At 37.1% G+C, this 16,930-nt stretch overlaps 1 protein-coding gene across 3 annotated transcripts; it reads right to left on the bottom strand.

Moving 5' to 3' along the window:
• Window positions 1-3,504: 3,504 nt before the first annotated feature.
• LOC149156499 (peroxidase 40-like) lies at window positions 3,505-16,100 on the bottom strand. 3 transcript variants are annotated; one of them, XM_089438189.1, is made up of 9 exons: window positions 15,877-16,095; window positions 15,601-15,729; window positions 15,376-15,512; window positions 14,988-15,284; window positions 14,609-14,645; window positions 14,231-14,474; window positions 4,436-4,627; window positions 4,153-4,318; window positions 3,509-3,786 (listed from the first exon to the last, which is right to left on the bottom strand). In XM_089438189.1, exons 4-9 carry the CDS (start codon window positions 15,004-15,006, stop codon window positions 3,557-3,559), a joined length of 888 nt encoding a protein of 295 aa, XP_089294315.1. In that variant the 5' UTR covers window positions 15,007-15,284; window positions 15,376-15,512; window positions 15,601-15,729; window positions 15,877-16,095; the 3' UTR covers window positions 3,509-3,556. The 3 variants fall into 3 exon arrangements, with proteins under 3 accessions (XP_089294317.1, XP_089294316.1, XP_089294315.1); XM_089438190.1 differs by lacking the exons at window positions 14,988-15,284; window positions 15,376-15,512; window positions 15,601-15,729 and having other exon boundaries at window positions 3,507-3,786; window positions 15,877-16,100; XM_089438191.1 differs by lacking the exons at window positions 14,231-14,474; window positions 14,609-14,645; window positions 14,988-15,284; ... (1 more) ...; window positions 15,601-15,729; window positions 15,877-16,095 and adding an exon at window positions 5,074-5,602 and having other exon boundaries at window positions 3,505-3,786.
• Between the last annotated feature and the right edge of the window lie 830 nt (window positions 16,101-16,930).

Raw genomic sequence — 16,930 nt, 5'->3', positions numbered from 1 at the left:
AAGAGGCTCGCTACTAACTTCACCAGCTACGCCCACTTATTGGAAAGTGTGCTAGAGGGCATGAGCAACAAAGGAATTTCACAACACAGGATAAAAATGAAAGAGGGGCTCCAGTTTGCTGCACTAGGTTTTGTTATTTGATTATTTCAATCTTTTAGATTTGATTATCCATTCCGAATTGTAAATACAATACCGGTCTTAAATCCCATGGTTGAGGTTATTTCAATCATCTAACACCAAAATCAATGGTGCATGACCACACAGGTGAGGAGGTGAGTGGCATGGGAGGGAGTTTTTCTCAAAAGAAACGTCTTACATCAAAATTAATGGTGCATGACCACACAGGGGAGTGGCATGGGAGGGAGTTTTTCTCAAAAGAAACGTCTTACGTCTTATGATGAAAAAATTTTTGGTATGCACACCCATGGTCCCTTTTTGTTTTCAAGATTTCAAGGATATATATGTATATATATTGAAGTGAAAATATCATCACACTCTTGCAATGTGATGTAAAAAAGCATTATGAATTATTATATAATGTTCAACTAAAAAATCAAGTTGAACTCAAATACATGTCCAGAATTTGACTAGGTGTAGTAACTATTTGTGACTATAGTTTATTTGACACATATGTTTAAAACTTACACGTAAATAATTATTTGTTATAAAATACGCAATTAAAACTTTAGTAAAGGATTATGTCTATTATCAATTTACTATGTTCCAAACCTAGAACTAAGTCTAAAATTTAATGCAAAATGTACTGTGTGAGATTTGAGACTTAAGAACATTTACGCCTCTACTGAGAACCAAAGTACTCATACTAGTGGATAACTTGTGGTTATGTGGAATCTGCATAAAATATTTCAATATATATTATAGATATATAAATATATAAATAAAAAATAATATCATATCTTTTTAATTCCAGTAAGGATCTTGGGACTTGGAATGTGGGTGTTTGCAAATAAAATAAAGCAAGTAGATTTCTTAGCGCCTATGCACTGTCGCTAAACATTTGTGTCATATAAAAATTATCAAAAGACAATGCAGATGCAAAGAGATAAAAAAACCCAAAACTATTTTCAAGAGGTCGTTTCAACCCACTTATTTACTCTTCCTAGGCAAAGATTTACCCATTTTCGCCTTGATTGTCTAAAGGGTGGAGATAGTTTGTTGGAACGATGAAAACTGGGTTAAAAAAAGCACACGAATTGATAGGATTCAAACAATGGTCTCTCGAGTTAGAGTTGATAAAAGAAGAAAAAGCCTACCATATACACATAGATATATTATATACATAGATATATAAATTCTTTGAAGAAAACATTGACCTTCGAAGAGCAGGGAGATCTCAAAGCAGGTGTTGCGAAGCATGGCGACAAGAAGTGGCAGATCATTCAAAAGGACATTGAGTTCGAACATTGCCTCCGCTTGTTCCAATATGGATTTGAAGGTACTCTTTTTACATCATCTACTTCTTATTAATATGTCAATGTCTATTCAAGGGCTTCCAAGGATTGTGATTATGATAAGGAACAACCTTTATATTGTGCCAAGAATCTCTCGACCATTCTATTATTTTTTTCTTTCTACTTGTATTTGGTGCTCGGTGGCCTTCTCTATAGTTGGTCACCAACAATCTGGTTTGAAAAAATTTGGAAGATTTTAGACTCAAATCTTCCACCTTGAGCACCACTCCCACTAAATAATTTTAAGTTGCCAAGAATCTAAAAATCTTCATAAAAGCATATGTCGCCACTGATAAAACTTCCCTTTTCCTTACCAATAGTAAAGAAAAAGAAAAAACCTATAAACTAGAAGTTCTCCCAAGGTCCGCAATAGGATGCCGAGTAGGCCAAACAACATGGAACACCCTAGAAATAACATATTCACTTCGTAACAATTCATGAGACAAGTTGGAGGGGTTGCAATGACAATGAATTGGGTTCCAAACTGGGTGGGGCTTCTCCCCATACTCGTACCATGTTCAAGTGAAGTGATTGAGGTAAAATGCAAGTCTTAGAAGATATCGAGAGAATAAACACCCTTAGTCACAACATTAGTAAAAGATCATTTATGTGTAGCAAGTGTATCATAAATGGAGTATTGTCCCATCTTCATCCAAGTTAAAGGTGCTTAAATACCCTAAATAACATAGCCATTTTAATTGTTTGTTTGTTAATCTTTTTTGACTAAAGAGGTTGGAGCTTCTTATACAATATCTTGACTTTGGTCTATAATTGAGGAATATATATTTCATCAAAGTCAACCAAGACTTGTGCTTGACCTCAACCACAAAGACTACATGAGCATGGGGAATTTACTAACAATATCTACGATTAGGGGGTATAATTTTGTTGAAGTCAAACATGAATTTCATTTAGCCTCCACCAAGATTGGTGTTAGCATGGGGAGCATCATCAACAATATCTTTGTTTTAGCACATAACCAATGCTTATCACATTAACAAGACATCACACTATGGGAATACTTGGTTGACCACATTATCATAGGCAGCATGCTAATTGAGTTTTGGGTTGAAACATACCAATATATTTCAAATAAATGAGATTTAAAAAAATTGTAGGCCTTAAGGAGAACATGGGGTGGTCTCAAGCCTTTAATATTGTCATTTGGTTCCCATTTCTAAGTGCTATAATTTTAACCTTTAATATTGTCACTTGGTTCCCTTTTTTAGGTGCTATAATTTTAACCTTTACCTCTAGGTACCCCTAATGCTATGTTAAGGTGTTAGGTAAACACTGTGGGGGTGGAACTTCAATTAATGGTATGTAACTTCTCACTCCCCTTCACACTCCCCTTTATTCCAAGCATATTGGGCCCCTAAAAATACATGTTAATTTTCCATTTGAATAATTTTAGGTTATTTTTTTTTTAATATTGGGTTGGTTATTTAGGTTGTGTAAGCAAGAAATATCACTACTACTTGTAGGGGGGTTTTAAGACAATATTTAAGACAATATTTGAGTCAATTGTCTTAACTTAAGACAAAAAGAAACTCAAATATTGTCTTAAATATTGTCGGTGTCTCAAAATATAATGTTTCTATAAAGACAATATAGAACACATATTATTATTGTCTCTATAAAGGCAATTTGATTTGTCTCTCTAGAGACAACTTCATTTGTGTCTCTTTAGAGACAATTACATTTTTGTCTTTTTAGAGACAATTCCATAATTCAAACTATTGTCTCTCTAGAGACAATATAAAAAATTATTTAAGAAAAAAATAAATGTCCATAATTCAAACTATTGTCTATCTAGAGACAATATAAAAAATTATTTTTAAAAAAATAAATGTCCATAATTCAAACTATTGTCTCTCTAGAGACAATATAAAAAACTATTTAAAAAAATAAATAAATGTCCATAATTCAAACTATTGTCTCTCTAGAAACAATATAAAAAAATTATTTAAAAATAAATAAATAAAATCATTTTGAATGTCTGCTGGCCCGTATCCTGGAATAGATTCGTAAGATAATAAGCAGGAATCTTCCACACAATACATACATATAATTTCAGTTCCCCATTAATGATCTTTAAAGGGTAAGTATAAAACAAGGGTGAGAATATTTGCAAATCTATTCCAAACATTAAAATTCAGGCTAGAGTTGGGACTTATAGTGTTGTTATCAAAGAAGCAAAGTTGTTGGAGAGACGTTAAGAACTCTGTTTCAAGAGTGGGATATCGACCTGGTTTGAGTCCCATGAACCTAGAGTTGAATGTTGCACAACGTGCCTTTCCTATTGTATGGGCACCTGCAAAACATATCAATCACTTAGTATCTAAAACTCTCCATGACAAGTCCTGAAAAAATTATCAGTTTTTTTGGTTCCTAGTGACATAATCCTGAATAATAATAACCCTTTTACAAAACTTAACATTACACTGAAACTTTGTAAATCACAGAATTTTGGATTAGAAATTGATCATTTTACAGTTTCATATCCATCACACACACCCTACGCACATATATATATCCCTTGATTCTTTCAACTTTTCATGTCTTTAAGCATGGTTATTCAGCGTTTACCCTTCAGAAATTTTCATCCTTTGTATAGTTAAAATAGATCATGTGTTCAGATGAATCTTATAAAGATAAATGGATATATAGATGGGACAACCTGAGAGAGTAACCAGATCATTTTCTGTGAGGCCTACATCCTTAAACTTGGAGATGAGTGTTGAAATATTCGATGTTGGGGCCGGAAGGCTGTTAGCTACTGCTGCTTTGCTTGCTGTTAAGCTATCTCTCCTGCCCAGCGGCACCTCCCAATATGGTCCTCGTGTCTGATCATAACAAAAAGAAAATTCTCCTCTTTAACTCTATAATCTTCATAAATCTCTGAACAGATAAATGCCCATTTATGAAATTTGAACTTCAGCAATAAAGCAGTAAAATTTTACCAAGACCACAGAATCCCGTGCTGCCATTGCAAGAATATCAGCACATGAAACTTTTCCAGGGCATGCAGATTCAAGCTCTTCTTTGATGTAATCTATGACTTCGAAACCACGGGAAGAGTTGAGGTTGGGACCTGCTGTCTTCTCTCCCTCAAATGTAGCAGTGTCATCCAGCAGCACTGAACCATCACATCCCTGCACATAATTTTCATTTCTCTATAAAATATTCATTACAATTTAATCAAATATTTCTGAAACATTAATTCTCTTTATAGTGATAATCTCTACTGGTCCGAATGTGCCATCCATCACCGAACCTAGGGAACACTTAGCCGTGATTGATATGTCATTTACAAATAATCTGCAAATGCTTATAATTTTTGTGCTAATTTCATTGTAACCATTTTACACAGTGTCATCTATTCTGGTCAGGATCCGGAAACACCAAAAACACTCTTGCGGGGATCCCACTGGTCACGGGGACTAATTTAGGTGAACTGATTTAACTGGAGTTTTTTTTTGTATTAAAGAGATTATATTCCCACATAAATACCATGAACAAAATTATAAATTTTTATAAACAATTCTACAATTTTCAGTACAATAATACTAAAATTCCACAGATAGATGGAGTTACTTACATTAACAAAGCAGTCATGAAAATGCAGACGAAGAAGAGAGCCAGCCATGCGTGCCTCCTGAGCTACGGCCCTTTGAACTCCGGCGAAAACAATGGCTTCAGCCTGTGGACAAGTCCACAGATAGTAATGAGGTCTTAATGATCCAGGAGGGCGTGCTCCGGAGGTTACCCTGCATGCAGACATCAACGCTAAAAGAAAGCAAAATCTGAGAAGAGCAGCCATGATAGAGCCCCTTTCAATGAGTAGAGAACACAGCGAAATACTAGATTTGTCTGATATTCTCCAGTTGGGTATACAGCAATGAATATTTTTGAGTTGTCCTTATATCTGATTTATAGTAAGAAATCTATAAACTTGGTCGTATAGATCGGTTTGGCTCTGGGGTTCAATGGGGTAAGAGCTGGTAAATATAAGGACGCTTTCTTCACACCGATTCCCTCAGCATGCACAAAACTAAGTTGTTCAAGCTCTTAATTTGACATTCGACTTTGTCCAATTATAGATTCATTCATGTGTTCTGGAATATTTGAGTTGTCCTTCACAGTCCAGGGGGAGATTATAAAGGACCCATTCAATTGTTCGTGTTCTAGATAACCCATCAAAGTTGATTTTTTCCTTTTTAATAAATATCAGATAAAGGTGAGATTGTAACTGAAATTTTGTTTATAGTTTTACAACTGTTACTCTAATTTTATAGTTTTACCATTGTTATTCTAAATTATAGATAATATTAATTATAAATTAAATTAAAGTTAATATTAACCATTATACATTAAGTTAATGCTTGGTTCAATATTTTTTGATCTTATTACGCCGTAAGGCGTTCCCTCTGAGAGAAACTCCCCTCCATGCCGCGCTGTCTCGTTATGGGCCCTTAGATCGATTGTTAGACGATGGAATAAACTCCAGCCATTAGATCGTCTTCCATCCTTAAGACAGTTGTCACTCAATGATGGGCCTTCTCCCACCACATCGCCAAGGGCCTCTTCACCTACGCCGATCTGCAAAAGCTGCCCAACGGAACAAACCTGGAAGCCATTGCCGCCCACTGCAGCCTCGTCGTCACAGGTAATTCTCACGGAGGTGGCCGCCAAGATTCCATCTCTCCCTCCACTCAGATGCCGGCCGAGTATCATCTAGTGTACATTAATGGAGTTCTTGTCTCGCATCCTGACATTCTCAATGACGGGCTGTTAGCGATCCATGGCGTCGACAAGCTGCTTCTTGATCTTGATCTTGATCACAGTAATTATGACACAACTGCGGGAGCCCCTGTTCCTGCAATGATGTCACCATCACCATCATCATCAGCTAGTCCTGGTCCTGATCATCCCATGAATGTCATAACGCCCTTCATGCTGCAAGATGCAGCGCTCAGACTTAGAGATCGCGGTTACAGCATCCTCGCCTTGGCCATGCGCATCAAGTCCCCTGAGCTTCTGCGCCTGCAAAACCTCACCATCTTTACTCTCAGCGACGATTCCGTTTCCTCAAGCGAAGGCCAAGAATTTTCGAACAATGTGAGGTACCATGTGGTTCCCAACATGAGGCTGCCTTTGGTAGATCTGGTGCAGCTTCTGGCGGGCACAAGACTGAAGACTCTCCTCCACGGGCAATCGCTGGTTGTGAGCGACAGCAAACCCTTCTCTGTCAATTATGTGGGTATAAAGATTGCAGATGTTTTCAGCAACAGATGGATAGTCGTGCATGAGATTCTTCGGCTGCTCATAAGCTCTGTGGATCCGATGGAGTGGGCTTCCAGCGACAGCAGCGAGATTCTTCGGTCCCTCTTGATGAGCTCAGAGGATCAGATGGGGTTTTACAGAAACAGCAGCACTGGTGATCATCATGAGTAGTAGTAAGTTAATAAGGAGCTAAAGATTCTTTTATTTTAGTTGCTGTCTGTGTATTTGTGATGTATTTTGCCTTTGCAATTTGAGTACAGTGGTATCCATGGGAAATCATGTCCAGGAAGCAAGCAATTAAATGTCTACGAATGCAGCATGTTATGTTCCTCTATCAAGAAGCCACATTTTTCTTGAACTGTAATGGAACAATGGCAATTTATATAATGGTTCTGATTCCTTTAATTCTTTTCTTTCATGGTTTCTTAATTTTCTGTATGTCAAGTATGACTTCGCGCTTTCATTTCTTTTCTCTGTCATGAGAATCTCCTTAAGCCATGGATTTTCTTTATCGATGGGAAACAACCATAGAGCTGAGATGGTTCAAAGAGAAACTAAAATGGAATGCCAGTAAACGAGTAGAATTCACAGAAGAGGCCAGATCGCCATAGATACTGCATTGCCAGTAATAATAATAAACATGCCATTTCATCCAGATCCTTCAAAGAAATGTGTGGGTGCAATCTTCTGATTGAAACTAGCAAAGTCTGCTGAGCGTTGTTAAGAGCACACGTAATGAAATTCAAGATTGCATAATATTAAGGAAATTTGATTACTAAAATGTTTTGGAATCTGCAAATCAAATTAAATTGCCTGAAAGTTATATCGTAATTCAATCACCTGAAATTTATCATAATTACAAGGATGCTGAACACCATTTAGCACTGATATTTGCCATGCATGAAGAAGTCTGCAATTTTTTGTGTCGAAGAATAGCATTCAAGTCTAATGGGCTCAGAGAAGTAAATCTAGGATTATGGCACGAATGCTTATGCAACTGCGTGAGTGAACTCTCTGAATTCTGGCATGGGGTTGTGGTTCATAAAGCCTTGCACCATCTGCAAAATAGTTTTAAGAGTGGATAGGTATACCCTTTCAGGAGTTCAAAAATATTTACGCCGTAAGGCGTTCCCTCTGAAAGGAACTCCCCTCCATGCCGCGCTGTCTCGTTATGGCCCTTTAGATCGATTGTTAGACGATGGAATAAACTCTAGCCATTAGATCGTCAGTGAAAAATGTTGTAGGCGGTTCAGATTATTGGAATGTCGTAGGCAGTTGAGAATATTGCGCTTTTTAGAAACCATTTTCGTGATGTTTTCCATCCTTAAGACAGTTGTCACTCAATGATGGGCCTTCCCCTCAATTTTGCCATCCCCTTCTTCATTTCCATTCCCCCTCTCCTTTCATTAATTCCCTCGCCGCTCTTTCCACTTCCTCTCTCTTCACCAATGCATCTGCGCCCTTCTACGCTTCAATGCCCACCTTCATCTCCTTCACTAGAAGGAAGGCATTCATTCTCTGTTCAGCAAAGAGAGGCCAAGCGATCATCGACACTCCATGTAAGATGCTTTTGATTGGTGAATTCCAACCGCAATGAAAAAGGAAACCGTCTGTGGATGGATGAGAGAGGACAACAATCTGAGGCGCCCATGAATCCACCACAAATCCACGGTCCTGGATTCGAGTCTCGAAACCCTCAGGTAGAACCTCCCTCATATCTGCTTCGGTAGTCATCGTGGATTCAGTTGGAGGAGGAGGCTCCTTACGCAACACCCAAAGGAACCGCTGCACACTTGCTTCTAGCCCCAAAGCTAGTTCCTGAATCTGATTCTCCGACAGGGTGCCGCGGCTCCCAAAAGAAACGAACAGAACTGTCGAGGCGCGCTGGCGGTCCAGCCATTTGAGGCAGCCCTCCTTCTCAAACTTCTCTTCAGATTCTGCAAGAGACAAAGCTATTAGCAGCCCAACGGGATAAATACAAGGGGTCATTTCAACAACGCTCAGAACCTTCCTTCCTTGACAGCTTTTATTTGTGCTGGTTCCATTTCTTGGCATGTATTTATCAGAATTCCATGAGCTTCCTGAAGCCGAAGGGAATGTTGAATGAACCAGTTGAATGAAATATCAGATCTGTCTAGAAGAGGGTCTGGCAAATCTATTCCGAGAATCGGCGGAAGGCTCGTCAGAAAGAAATTATAATTAAAGTGGATGTAGTGTATATGTGATGTGGCAATGTCATGGCCTAGATTGTCAATCATAGCAACTCTCTGATTAGGACGTGGTTTAATATGGGGATATGTGTTCCAGCTTTTTGAATGCATGCGAAACTAAGCTGCCATGTTGTAGTCTTCTAGACTTGTGTAACTGGTTCTGTTTCCTTGGTTAAGTGCAGGTTTCAGTTGATCAAATAAAAACTGCAAATAAGTACACTGATGACACCATCTATGCTAGAGAAAAACTTATAATTCCTTGAGAGGGATATGGGAGCTCAGATTATATTTGAAAGTTTGTAGTACAGGTTGTCATGGAATGTGTATGCAGTAATTTGCACAACAGCCTCAAGTCCCCAGTCTTGATTAGATATAAGAGGTCGTCCAGTCCAGTTTGAGTTTTGGATTGTTTATGGTAGGTTATCTATCACAAAATTTAAGGAAATATGTGATAAGCCAGTTGGAAATGTATTTGTTTTGTTTATACAGGTTTCTTTTAGATTTGTTACTCGGGGGCATGATGTCATGTTCTAGAGATACCCTGTCCATGTATCTTTACTATATCGTAAAATGCAAGTTGAATGCTAATCATGCCAGAGTCCAATGATTCTTTGGAAACTCATGTAGCAAATGGGTGATTGGTGTGCCCTGCATGACAATGCTACCCTACGTTTATTAATAAGCTTTATCGTTGTATTGAACTCTTGTATTTTGGTGAGTGGTCTGACTCTATTTATCAAGTATCTTTATTCTTTGTTCCACCTTATTGTAGAGCATTTCTTAGCGTAGTTGCTGTTCAGCTTTTTGAATGCATGTGAAACTAAAGTTGCCATCTTGTTCCCTTCTATCCATTGTATAAGACTTGTGTAATTGGTTTTGTTTCCTTGGTTGAGTGCAGGTTTCAGTTGATCAAATAAAATCTGCAAATAAGTACACTGATGACACCATCTATGCTGGAGAAAAACTTATAATTCCTTGAGAGGGATATGGGAGCTCAGATTATATTTGAAAGTTTGTAGTACAGGTTATCATGGAATGTGTATGCAGTAATTTGCAAAACAGCCTCAAGTCCCCAGTCTTGTTTAGATATAAGAGATCGTCCAGTCCAGTTTGAGTTTTGGATTGTTTATGGTAGGTTATCTATCACAAATTTTAAGGAAATATGTGATAAGCGAGTTGGAAATGTATTTGTTTTGTTTATACAGATTTCTTTTAGATTTGTTACTCAGTGGCACGTTGTCATGTTCTAGAGATACCCTGTCCATGTATCTTTACTATCTCGTAAAATGCAAGTTGAATGCTAATCATGCCAGAGTCCAGTGATGCTTTGGAAACTCATGTAGCAAATGGGTGATTGGTGTGCCCTGCATGACAATACTACCCTGCGTTTATTAATAAGCTTTATCGTTGTATTGAACTCTTGTATTTGGTGCCTCCAGAATTATTAATTTCCAACCCATATTGCGATGTGAATGATTAGTATTTGTCATTTGGTATGCATAACAAGCTTTAACTTCTTTTGATAATAAAAAATGCAGGCTGCATACTGGCATTTGCCTCTCAATTGAACTATTTAATGGTTATTTTCCACAAGTAAATAAACAGTGTTCATTTCATGCATGTGAAACTAAGCTACCATGTTGTTCCCTTCTATCCATTGTATAAGACTTGTGTAACTGGTTTTGTTTCCTTGGTTAAGTGCAGGTTTCAGTTGATCAAATAAAAGCTGCAAATAAGTACACTGATGACACCATCTATGTTGGAGAAAAACTTATAATTCCTTGAGAGGGATATGGGAGCTCAGATTATATTTGAAAGTTTGTAGTAAAGGTTGTCATGGAATGTGTATGTAGTAATTTGCACAACAGCCTCAAGTCCCCAGTCTTGATTAGATATAAGAGGTCGGCCAGTCCAGTTTGAGTTTTGGATTGTTTATGGTAGGTTATCTATCACAAATTTTAAGGAAATATGTGATAAGCCAGTTGGAAATGTATTTGTTTTGTTTATACAGGTTTCTTTTAGATTTGTTACTCAGGGGCATGATGTCATGTTCTAGAGATACCCTGTCCATGTATCTTTACTATCTCGTAAAATGCAAGTTGAATGCTAATCATGCCAGAGTCCAGTGATTCTTTGGAAACTCATGTAGCAAATGGGTGATTGGTGTGCCCTGCATGACAATGCTACCCTGCGTTTATTAATAAGCTTTATCATTGTATTGAACTCTTGTATTTTGGTGAGTGGTCTGACTCTATTTATCAAGTATCTTTATTCTTTGTTCCACCTTATTGTAGAGCATTTCTTAGCGTAGTTGTTGTTCAGCTTTTTGAATGCATGTGAAACTAAAGTTGCCATCTTGTTCCCTTCTATCCATTGTATAAGTCTTGTGTAACTGGTTCTGTTTCCTTGGTTGAGTGCAGGTTTCAGTTCATCAAATAAAATCTGCAAATAAGTACACTGATGACACCATCTATGCTGGAGAAAAACTTATAATTCCTTGAGAGGGATATGGGAGCTCAGATTATATTTGAAAGTTTGTAGTACAGGTTGTCATGGAATGTGTATGTAGTAATTTGCACAACAGCCTCAAGTCCCCAATCTTGTTTAGATATAAGAGATCGTCCAGTCGAGTTTGAGTTTTGGATTGTTTATGGTAGGTTATCTATCACAAATTTTAAGGAAATATGTGATAAGCCAGTTGGAAATGTATTTGTTTTGTTTATACATATTTCTTTTAGATTTGTTACTCAGGAGCATGATGTCATGTTCTAGAGATACCCTGTCCATGTATCTTTACTATCTCGTAAAATGCAAGTTGAATGCTAATCATGCCAGAGTCCAATGATGCTTTGGAAACTCATGTAGCAAATGGGTGATTGGTGTGCCCTGCATGACAATGCTACCCTGCGTTTATTAATAAGCTTTATCGTTGTATTGAACTCTTGTATTTGGTGCCTCCAGAATTATTAATTTCCAACCCTTATTGCGATGTGAATGATTAGTATTTGTCATTTGGTATGCATAACAAGCTTTAACTTCTTTTGATAATAAAAAATGCAGGCTGCATACTGGCATTTGCCTCTCAATTGGACTATTTAATGGTTATTTTCCACAAGTAAATAAACAATGTTCATTTCAGATGGCATTTTCTCTTTGAAACTGTGCCTCTGGACAACAGCCTGCTAACTTAACTGAACATTCATAAAGCTCTGCCAAATCTTAGTAGTTCATGGCCTATTTTAAATTCTATCAAACTTATTCGAACTAACACAGTATTTACTTAAGCGGGGTCATTTCACACTGCTTAGTACAATAGAATGATCTTTCTTGAAATAGAATAAGTACTTCAAAAAAGTACCTATGAATTTTACTCATAGTTATTTGACTTTAACCTTAACAGAATCCTCTGCGGAATCCCTATATGTCTTCTGCTACAATGTGTCTCTTGTTTTACCCAAAAAAAAAAAAAGAAAGAAGCAAAAAGGGAATCCTGGCCTTACAGAGCCCGACATTAGAAACTGCCAATGTCAAGTATAGTAGCTCTGCTATCCACCTAAGGAACCTTGAAGGTATATTTTCAGGGAGCAAACGCTCAGCTCCCGCGATAGCCTGCAAACAATGTTTTAATTTAGAATAGAATTATCATGGTAAATTGGTATAAGAATATTAGTATAAAAAATCACCGAGTTATAAGCCTAAATATTGGCAAAGGCTAATTCTTCATGTGGCATAATCAATTAGCCATGTTATCTTGCTACATGATGCAAAAAAATGACCCATGGATCCTAATACTTTTTAGGGCTCTTTTTCAATTCAATAGGCTTTTCTTCTTCTTCTTCTTCCTGAGATGGTAAAGATAATGACTCAAGAATGACTCTAAGCTTACTAGATAACCAAATTCTCAACATACCTTGCAATGCATATTTGTTACACCTCTATTATAGACCAAGACAAATGTAACAAATCAATGTACACTAGTGCATCAATATGATTGTTTTCACATAAGGCTTGATCATTAAAAGGACATTAAGGTTTGTACCTTTTGGGACAATTGCTAGTATAGTCAACACCAGAGAAAATACAAACGACCCAGAATATGAGAGAAAATACAAATGACCTAGATCCATTAAAACCTTGAAAGTTTGTTCATGAACTCTCTGAATCTGGTATAAAATGTGTGCTGTATTTGAAACTTCAATTTGCCATTAAATTAATGGGACATGAATTCCCACAAAGCAGTTCAAAAATGTGCAATTAAGTTGAACTTCATCTTGTCATTCAATTGATGGGCACTCAATATTAAATATAAGATAAATATATAGGAGTAGCATGTGAGTGTTAGATTTATAAAGAAGATTCTTTTTATTATTAATAAAAATATAGATAGTTAGTTTCATTTTAAAGGGTTATAAATATGAGTTATAAATACAAGACTTAATAGGTTGTAAATATTTAAAGTGTTGTAAATATGAGTTATTAATTGTTTTTACTCAAAATCTGATAAATAGCAATTTAGCAATTTCTTTTTAATTGAGTGACTTAAATTCATGTTTTTTTAGGTTGAAGGTAAAGCCACTAAAGTGCAAAAATTGTGATGCCAATAATTAGAGGGATTGTCATCATGGGGTGATAAGAAATTTAATATTCCAAGAAGAGGAGGTAGTAGTAGATTCTAAATAAATTAGCAATGCAACAACATAAATGTTTGCAACAAATTTAGAGAGATCCACCTTGTTGAATAATGCACACACTACATGGATAATGGATTTCTGCACTTTATGCCTTACGACGTTTTCTTTGCAACATCTGGTGCAAATGCTAGTTTATTAAATCTCACTTTATTTTCCCCGATAAACAAGAACACCAAAATGTAAATACGTTGAACCAATCAATAACCTTGTTACACTAAATTCTAACCAGACATAATTTACAAAAACAACAAAACAAACAAACACATTATTACCCACGTTATAAGTTGCAAAGATTTGTTTGAAGTGGTCTCACAACAAAACCGTGTTGACTATCCACTTCAAAGGAGGATATTTATCATGGATTTGAAAGTCAATTTGTTGATTTTATTGGATGTTTATTGAATACCGAAGCTCTCTTACTTTCTACTTTTATAATTTTTAAAATATAAATTTTGAAGTAGCGAAACTTATGTGAAAGTATTTCAGAAATTACATTTATAATACATTTTTGCAATTTCCAAAGACTTAAATTTTAGGAAACAAAGAATGTGTGCTAAAAAAAAATTTATACCTTCCTCTTTGGCAGAGCGAAAGTTAGAAAGGACGTGAGATAAAATGTTTCCAGAACAAAGCCTGCACTGTTGATTGTGAGGATCATGGTACTGTGGGGTTTGACGAAGGGGCTCCCATAGAGCAGCCCAACACAACAATTGAATAGGGTGAACACATAAGGAAGGCCAGAGCACTCTTTCGTGGACTTGAACTTGTATATTCTCCAGAATGTTGATCTACAATTCAGAATTTCAGTATCAGGCCTGTCAAATCAATCAAAACTACATAGAATTTCACTCAGAAATAAAGTAAACATTCAAAAAGGAAGCAGCCTGCCACAAGAAAAAACAAAGAAAAGAAACAATAGCACTGGTAGCAAAGGGTGCCCTATACTTACATAGGGGATAAGTAGAGTGCTAGAGATGTTGCATTTCCTGTTATAAACATCACCAACAATTTAAGCATTATTTTGCTCATTCCAGCACAATATAGAAAAAATTAGCTCTGAGATACTCAATTTCAATGCAAGGTGCACCTTTTCTTTCTCAACATAATACCAATTTATCTAGCAAAACTGAAATTTGCAAAGACAGAATCATTTGTATAAGCAAACTACAAACTGAACAACATGATGGACTCGGTTTTCTATAGGAACTGATTATAAACCCACCATCCTTCACAAAGAATAAAAAAAAAAAAAAAAAAAAAAAATAAAATAAAATTCTATTGATTATATAAAGTGTAGTTAGGTGCATTTGCAGAATGTGAGCAAGCACCTGAAATGGTGAAAGACATAGAAGACCAGATTCCCAACTTATTCCTCAGGAAACCCCATTCTTGTGGCTAAAATTAGCCTTCACAGTAGACGGCCTGACACCCTGCAGATCAACCAAGAGAAGAAAAAAGGAATCTATTGTAAAACCCTAATCGGAGAACAAATCGAATTCTTGCAATTGTCAGTCATCACTTGCCAGGGTTTACGCTCCACATTAGATCAGAAATTTTCCTGTAGGGTCTTCGGATTCAGCAGGGAAGTCGTCTGCGTGATGGATTCAGGCAACCTGGGAGGAACCCTACGCATCACAGTAAATTTAACTCAGATTAGACATGGGAAATTGAGCTAAAATCTAAATTAATCATCTCAGGGCATGATAAAGGCTATACCTGTTGGGCAACTGTGTGAATGAGGGAAGCCATCACTACTGTCTGCGAAGGGTGTCGAGAAGGTAATCTCCACAGCATGAGATAAACAGGGAGGTTTGCATTATCCGTTATACCCTGTGTAAGGAGACATTGAAACCCTGTACATAAAAGAAGTAATGAATAGTACCCTGCAGCATGAGAGAAATATTGTTTCTAGTAATCAGAATGTCTGTAGCAAGAATTTACCTGTGTTTGAAGCCGCCAGCAGGCGAGAGTTGGCGAGGTTGTCGAATTTGCAGAGCTCGGCACCGCGGTATGTATATATCTAACCAGAAAGCATAGAAATTCATGTGTTCCTCTGTCATACACGATAATCTAGTGGAGGAACAACCAAAGGAAGACACAGTCCAAATTATTTACACAATCAGTATGATCTTAGTTCAAAATCAAACAAAAAAATTATGCCAAACCCTCACAAAAACCTCGCTCTACAGCCTGAAAGGGCAGAATGTGAGCAAGCACCTGAAATGGTGAAAGACATAGAAGACCAGATTCCCAAGTTATTCCTCAGGCAACCCCGTTCTTGTGGCTAAAATTAGCCTTCACAGCAGATGGCCTGACACCCTGCAGATCAACCAAGAGAAGAAATAAGGAATCTATTGTAAAACCCTAATCGGAGAACAAATCGAATTCTTGCAATTGTCAGTCATCACTTGCCAGGGTTTACGCTCCACATTAGATCATAAATTTTCTCGTAGTGTCTTCGGATTCAGTAGGGAAGTCGTCTGTGTGATGGATTCGGGCAAGATAGGAGGAACCCTACTCATCACAGTAAATTTAACTCAGATTAGACATGGGAAATTGAGCTAAAATCTAAATTAATCATCTCAGGGCATGATAAAGGCTATACCTGTTGGGCAACTGTGTGAATGAGGGAAGCCATCACTACTATCTGTGAAGGGTGTCGAGAAGGTAATCTCCACAGTATGAGATAAACAGAGAGGTTTGCATTATCCATTATACCCTGTGTAAGGAGACATTGAAACCGTGTACATAAAAGAAGTAATGAAAAGTACCCGACAGCATGAGAGAAATACTGTTTCTAGTAATCAGAATGTCTGTAGCAAGAATTTACTTGTGTTTGAAGCTGCTAGCAGGCGAGAGTTGGCGAGGTTGTCGAATTTGCAGAGCTCGGCACCGCGGAGTCCAGACGCAAATGAACTGCTAGTGAAGCGAAGGGGGTAGGGTTTCGTTACCCTAACAAACTCTCGGCAGCCCATGACCGTGCGATGTTCAGTTCGGTGATCCAACGATTAAAGTGAACCCTTGACCATGCAACTGACACCTGGCGATTGAGGACCCTGATTCGAGAAGGTTCTGTGTAAGCTGGGTGTAGGGTTACCGTCAATGGTAGGTTAAGGCACCGGGAGGATGGTTAAATTAAATAATAACAATACCAAAATAACATACATTACCCTGCTTTAAATTAAGTCCAAACACTATGAATTAAGTCCAAACACTATATATGGGTCGACCTTACAAATTACAAAACTCAGTAAGATAAATAAATTGGTTT

This window comes from Pinus tabuliformis, chromosome 9 (assembly GCF_031772625.1).
Source record: "Pinus tabuliformis cultivar Carrire ecotype Pingquan chromosome 9, CPIR1, whole genome shotgun sequence".
Taxonomy (NCBI): Eukaryota; Viridiplantae; Streptophyta; class Pinopsida; order Pinales; family Pinaceae; genus Pinus; species Pinus tabuliformis.
The sequence above is the reverse complement of the archived record's forward strand: the minus strand, read 5'-3'. Positions and strand labels throughout refer to the sequence as shown.